Source organism: Penaeus vannamei, chromosome 9 (assembly GCF_042767895.1).
Source record: "Penaeus vannamei isolate JL-2024 chromosome 9, ASM4276789v1, whole genome shotgun sequence".
Taxonomy (NCBI): Eukaryota; Metazoa; Arthropoda; class Malacostraca; order Decapoda; family Penaeidae; genus Penaeus; species Penaeus vannamei.
Window position 1 is genome coordinate 3,689,817 of NC_091557.1, and position 7,500 is coordinate 3,697,316.

The following is a 7,500-nucleotide window of genomic DNA, read 5'->3' on the forward strand; positions in this document are numbered from 1 at the left end:
TCGCTCTCGGCTCCTCTCGGCTCGCTCTCGGCTCCTTTGGGCTCCTCTCGGCTCGCACTCGGCTCCTATCGGCTCGCTCTCGCCTCCTCTCGGCTCGCTCTCGCCTCCTCTCGGCTCGCTCTCGGCTCCTTTGGGCTCCTCTCGGCTCGCTCTCTGCTCCTCTCGGCTCGCTCTCGGCTCGCTCTCGGCTCGCTCTCGGCTCGCTCTCGGCTCCTCTCGGCTCGCTCTCGGCTCCTCTCGCCTCGCTCTCGGCTCCTCTCGGCTCGCTCTCGGCTCCTTTGGGCTCCTCTCGGCTCGCTCTCTGCTCCTCTCGGCTCGCTCTCGGCTCGCTCTCGGCTCCTCTCGCCTCGCTCTCTGCTCCTCTCGGCTCGCTCTCGGCTCGCTCTCGGCTCGCTCTCGGCTCCTCTCGCCTCGCTCTCGGCTTCTCTCGGCTCCTCTCGGCTCCTCTCAGCTCGCTCGCTGGGGTGGTTCTCTTCTATTTGTGAAGATTTGATGATTTGTGTAAAAAACCGCATGTGGAGATGTTGCTGTATGTTTATTATCGGTAGACGAAGGTATATACCTAAACACACACCGCAAAAACAATATATACACATATAGACACATGCAAACGTGAACACATGCATAAATACGAACACACACACACACACAAACACACACACATACCCCCCCCCCACACACACACGCACACACACACACACACACACACACACACACACACATACACACACACACACACACACACACACACACACACAAACACACACACATATATATATACATTTCGGTATCAGTTTGTGTGAGTGTATGTGTGTGTGTGTGAGAGAGAGTATATGTACATGTGCATTTGTGTATATGTGTGTGTGTACACATTCGATGTATAACTGCATGCACTGTATTTTGTATATAGTATATGTGTGTATGTCTATGTATAGGTCTTCGTGTAAACATCATAAATATAAACTAATATTCACACATACGGATTTATATACATAAATCATCATTACTATTGTTCCTATCACCACTTTCACCCTAAGAACCATCATTGCAAACACTATAAACATTGCAATTGCTATCACATTCTAGATAGCAAGACTTACCCTTAATAAAAAAAAAAAAATGCACCATACTTACCATCATCACCATAACCATCATCATCAACCCGCCCCCTCCCCCTCTCCCCTCCTACCCTCTTACCACCACCACCCCCTCTCCCCCCCTTACCCTCCTTACCACCACCCCCCCCTCCCCCCTCCCTCCCCCCTCTCCTCCTCCAGCGGGTATATAACAAGCTCATACCTCCAGGCACCTCCTCCCCCCTCCCCCATTCCCCTCCCCCCCACCCACCCCACCCTCCCACACCCCCCACCCCACCCCACCCTCCAATAACCGACCGTAGTTCATATAATTACAGGTTTGAAGTTTAAAATTAAATGCGAGGTCCCCTGCATTCCTTACTTGAGAGGGGGGGGGCGGGGGGGTGGGGGGATAGGGATGGGGAAGGGGGGTGGAGAGGGCAAAGGGGGTTATCAATCTTAATTATATTTTTTAAGGGGGGGGGGTGTATGGAGGTTGGGGGGAGTGGGGGGGGGGAGGGTGAACACAGGTCGATCTTCTGTCTACATTTTGATATGAAATAATAATGACGATGAAGAATAGGTGGATATAAACAAGGATAATAATGATGATGATAAGGGTAGTGATAATGTTAATGGTAATAACTAATAATTATGAGCGTCATAATAATGATGATAATGTTAATATCTAATTAATAAATAAAAAAAAGAATAAGTGGAGGAAGAGGAGAAATGAAAAAATGGATACAAAGTGTCAAGTCACGACACCAAAAGCAAGAAAAAAGAAAGAAAAGAAAAAGAAAGAAGAAGAAAAAGAATGAGTAGAGCGAAGTAAAAAAAAATGAACACGAAAAACAATGATAATGGTAAGATTAATTACAGTACCAAAAAATAATAAAGATAACGGTAATAACAACAATAATAGTAACTACAACAAAACAAAAGTAAAAGAAATCACCAACGTACAACATCAAATGCACGAAAAAAACACAACTAAAAACTAAAAACTAAATAAAGAAAAACAAAAAAACAAAACGAAAAATAAATAATAATATAAAAATACCTTTATGTCGCATTTTCTTCTTCAACTCTGACTGCCCACCGAAAGGCATAAGGCAGAGATATGAGCCTCTTCTCGAGACACCAGGCGGAGATAAGAGACACGGGCGGGACCAGCGACAGAGACAAGGAATGAATGAGTGTTTTACATATATATATATATGTTGTAGTGTGATTCGGGTAGTTTTATCGTAATTATTATCAACATTATCATTATAAGCCTTATTGTTACTATAATCATTGTTATTGTTATTATCATTATTATTGTTATTATTATTATCATTATTGCCATCATCCTCATTATCAGCATCTCTTATAATTATCATATTACCATAATTACTTCTACTACTTTACTGATAGCACTTCTACTATTTCTACTGTTATTACCTTGTTTTTTTTGTCTATCTATCTCTATATAAGCATGTGTGTGTTCATTATATATATACATATACATATATATATATATATATATATATATATATATATATATATATATATATATATATGTAAAGGGAGGAAAATGCGAAAGAAAGGAAATAGAAAATAAGATGTTAAAAGGTTCAGTAAAGTATGAATGAGGTGTGAAGGTTGACTGGGCAAACTACCCAATGACCAAAATTAGCATGAATGTGCGCGCGAAAGGATGAATGTCTATATTTGTTTGTAATCTTTATATGTTTATGTTGAGATTTATCATTGGTGACATTTCACCATAACGTAAAACACACAGAAAATAAGTGCCTACAACACGAATGGTATTATCTTACCGAGGAATATGAATGTAGGGAATGTGGTATCGTCCTTTACAATTATACCCGAGAGCAGGTCAGATCGTCTTCTCGGTTCGGCAGTCAGGGCAGCAAGACCTTTTCCTTGTCTTACTACCTTCACGGCGACATGCCTACGCTGCCCTCGGGTCACCACTCCCTCATTCAGCATTGTTTACGCTCGGTAATTGTTCTATTTGAGGTAACCATTGTTTCTTTTAACATTTTATCTCTGCTACTATATAATCTACAGGCATATTAAAAATGTCTCACAGGATCACTACACACTAAAGTAAAATATCTGTGTTCCATGTACAAAAGTAGAAAATAATAATGCTATTGTAAAGAAATTAATACTTGGATTCTAGCAGTGTTATGTTAATATAGAAGACATTAATCTAATGAGATGGGCAACATTCATACATGTATTAATCAATGATCACGTGCATTGGGAAATCTACTTTGTACAATTTGAAGTTAATCACTCAAATATTTCAAACTCTTTATGACGATGATCATATGATTAGTCAAAGCAACCTAAAAGTTGATTATTATTATCATTAAATATTTTCAAGAATCTTTGGCTTATGTATGAACATTCTGTACTTCTTTTGGAAGATATATTATGGAAACATTTTTCTGGTGTGCTGTTTAGAGTTTCAGTTCTGAGTGCCCAATATTCTTCGGCTTCTGGAAATGCTGTCACTGCTACCACTCTTTTCTAAACTAGGGTAGGTTCCAGGTTGCCTCAACTCTCTCTTCTTTGAGCTCCCCCGTCGCACAAGTGTGTTCTCCTTGTCCTTTGTTTCAGGAATGGAAGAAGATGAAGACGACCTTGAGAGTGGAATGCCAGAATCATCTCTGCTGTCCTGTCGCTGAAGAGGTGGTGCTGGAGCTACAAATACTCCTTTGTCACCCTTGCTGGAGCTGGTAGACCCTGATCGTGAACGGACATCAGAAGTGGAACCAGAGCGTGCCCTGACCTCCATCACCTCATCTTCCAGTTGTCAGCTGATGAGGAACCCATTTCGTCCTCTGTATCCTCAAAGTTGGGCAGGGGGATCTTGGACATTGTGGTTACAGTACCACTTCTGTATCTCTCAATTAGTCTCTCATGTGGAGAGGTGGACGACAAGAACTTAGAGTATGGGTAATCCTTGCGCACCGGTGTCTCGCCAGTTGGCACATCCTCATTTTCTCAGTGAAGAATTCATTGACCTGCATCTCTTGGGCATTGAGGTCATCATCTAACCTTTCTGTACTTGCGAACTAAGGGACTAAATTTTACTCTTCTTTGTGGCACACATCGACCTTATTTACACGAGGGGACCGATGGCATAACGGAAATTCCAACCTTAGTTAAATGCGGGGATTGGCCCGTTATACTCATATGCACCTGAATATTATAGTTAACCCATCTAAGCGCACACGGGGACACGTCACATCCTTAATCGTAAATTAATAGCTATGTCGTCCTTGTAAATGTTTCCTTGCATACGATCAGTACTTCATTTCTTCACATCTTTATTTCACATTCAATTATCCTTAAGTGTACCGTACTACTCGTCAAACAAGCACACGCAAACACACGCAAAAGCACACAAACACCATTTCACTCGTCTTTCTTCGGCATCCCACATGTCACATGTTTTCAACTTATTTTCGACGTATTATTCTTGCTACCAATGCAGAGGTAATCCGCTTTGAAAAATGTTAGTTTCCTTAAATTTTAACCGCCACCAGTATTTACTTATAAACACATGCTAATAGAAGTGAAGTTCGAGGAGTAAGAGAAGAGACATGATAGAATTAGCTCGAGTCAGGTAGAGGTCGCCAGTCCTCATTCAGGATAGACCCCTGCTTTCACCTGTCCTTACCCACTGTCCTACACTAATACTAATAGAAATGAAGCTAGAGGTATAGGAGGAGAGAAAAGAAAGAATTAGCTCTAGTCAGGTAGAGGTCGCCAATCCTCATTCAGGATAGAACCCTGCTTTCACCCGTCTTACACTAAAGATGGAAGGAGTAGATATAGTCAGAGGGAGAAGGAAGAATTAGCTCAAGTAAGGCAGAGGACGCCAACCCTCATTCAGGATAGAACCCTTCTTTCACCTGCTGTAGCATTCCACAGGGCATGTGTCCTGATGAGACTACAGACCCCTGTCTGGCAAACAATGGTGGTTGCAATGCCAATGCAGATTGCTTAACAGTTAATGGTGCTGTGAGTTGCACTTGCAGGGCAGGGTACTCTGGTGATGGATATACATGTACAGACGTTGACGAATGTGCTGTAGCCAACGGTGGCTGTTCTGCAAGTGCTAGCTGCACAAACTCTGTCGGGAGTTACCAGTGCAGTTGCTTGGCAGGATACACTGGTGACGGTTTCACCTGCATTGATGTTGATGAGTGCTTAGTTGCCAATGGTGGCTGTGGTGCAAATGCCCGGTGCAGCAATACTGCAGGCACCCGTGACTGCACCTGTAAATCAGGGTTCACAGGAGATGGCCTAGTTTGCACAGATGTGGACGAGTGTCTGGTTGCCAACGGTGGCTGCGACGCAAATGCCCGGTGCAGCAATACTGCAGGCAGCCGTGACTGCGCTTGTAAATCAGGGTTCACAGGAGATGGCTTAGTGTGCACAGACGTTGACGAATGCTTGGTGGCTAATGGTGGGTGCTATGCAAATGCGGACTGTAAAAATGCTGTTGGTGGCAGAACTTGCACGTCATCCTGGTTACACTGGAGATGGACTTCAGTGTACTGACATAAATGAATGTCTGGTTGCCAACGGTGGCTGCCATGCAAATGCCCGGTGCAGCAATACTGCAGGCACCCGTGACTGCACCTGTAAATCAGGGTTCACAGGAGATGGCTTAGTTTGCACAGATGTGGACGAGTGTCTGGTTGCCAACGGTGGCTGCGACGCAAATGCCCGGTGCAGCAATACTGCAGGCAGCCGTGACTGCACTTGTAAATCAGGGTTCACAGGAGATGGCTTAGTTTGCACAGATGTGGACGAGTGTCTGGTAGCTAATGGTGGGTGCCATGCTAAAGCTAAGTGTACCAACACTGCTGGTAGCAGAACTTGTTCTTGCCTCGCTGGTTATACTGGTAATGGACAAGTCTGCGTGGTGCTCAAGTGCCCTGTTGGCTTTGCCGGTGAAGGTGCAGACTGTGCTCCAGACTCTGACCTTGATGGCTACCCAGACACTGAACTGAGCTGTTCAAGCAAGTACTGCCGCAAGGATAACTGCATTAATAGGCCGAACTCCGGGCAAGAGGATGCCGACGGTGATAAGATTGGCGATGCTTGTGATGATGAGGCTGATGTGGCAGGTACAGAGGCCATGGTGGACCAGATTGAAGAACAGTGTGCTGAACAGGAGCTGCAACTCAGCACTTTCCAGAAGGAACAAGTGCTACCTACCCTGGAGAAGATAGCCTCCTTGATTTCCTCTCATGCTACTACCATCACTGACTTGTCTGATATGCTAACAAGCTGAATGAGTTGCACTCAGAATGTGAGAAGAGTCACCAGAACCAAGAAAAAATGGCCTCCGAGTTCGAAAAACAGATGAACACACATTTAGAGGCTCATGCTGCACGTACTGTTGCCTGTCTTGACAATGCCAATGCACTGCGCAGCAATGTTGATTCTAAGGCTGAGCTTGTTGCATCCAAGATCAGCAGTTTGGAAACCCAGCTTGAGGATCTGAAGCAAATCAGCAGGGAGCTCACGTCTTCAGCCTCAGCTGGTCTGTCTAATATTTCCTCAGATCTTGGCACGCTGAAGGAGGAGACTCAGACGGCTAATGATAATGTGAAGACATTGGTTAAGAGTCTTGGTGAGAACAGCCATTCTCATATCACAGCTACTCATTCTCTAAAGAAAGAAGCCCAGTCTGCAATGGAGAAAATGGTCCATGAGCTGGAGACTAATGTGCAACACATGGGAGAAGAATGATGCAACCTAGAATCTCTTGTGGCACAGTATTCTGCCCACGCATCACTGTCAATCTGTGAGAACCGTAATATTGCTGAGAAGCACATCAAAGCAGTGGAGACCAAATCTGCATAGGATATTTCAGACCATGGAGCTAAGATTGAGATGGCTGTTGCTTTAACCAAGGATCTGGATATCAAGAACCAATTGCTGGAGGATGAGGTCAGTAAACTTGAAAAGGAATGTGCCCAACTCCAAAAAGAATGCCAGCACACTTCTAGAACTCTTCAAAGCTGGTCTGAGGACCACATGGATGACCTCAATGTCCAAGAGATGCAGGTCAATGAATTCTTCACTGAGAAAATGGTTAAGGATGTGCCAACTGGCGAGACACCGGTGCGCAAGGATTACCCATACTCTAAGTTCTTGTCGTCCACCTCTCCACATGAGAGACTAATTGAGAGATACAGAAGTGGTACTGTAACCACAATGTCCAAGATCCCCCTGCCCAACTTTGAGGATACAGAGGACGAAATGGGTTCCTCATCAGCTGACAACTCCCAGTTATCTCCATCTGATTGCTCACAACTGGGAGATGAGGTGATGGAGGTCAGGGCACGCTCTGGTTCCACTTCTGATGTCCGTTCACGATCAG

The 7,500-nt window shown here is 44.3% G+C and overlaps 1 protein-coding gene across 1 annotated transcript; it reads left to right on the forward strand.

Moving 5' to 3' along the window:
• The first annotated feature begins 4,807 nt into the window (after window positions 1–4,807).
• Window positions 4,808–6,420, forward strand: LOC113804947 (fibulin-1). Its single transcript, XM_027355867.2, is given in 3 exon segments — window positions 4,808–4,819; window positions 5,001–5,632; window positions 5,634–6,420. Coding segments are annotated over 3 exon segments (1,416 nt in total). The 3' UTR covers window positions 6,406–6,420.
• The last annotated feature ends 1,080 nt before the right edge of the window (window positions 6,421–7,500 follow it).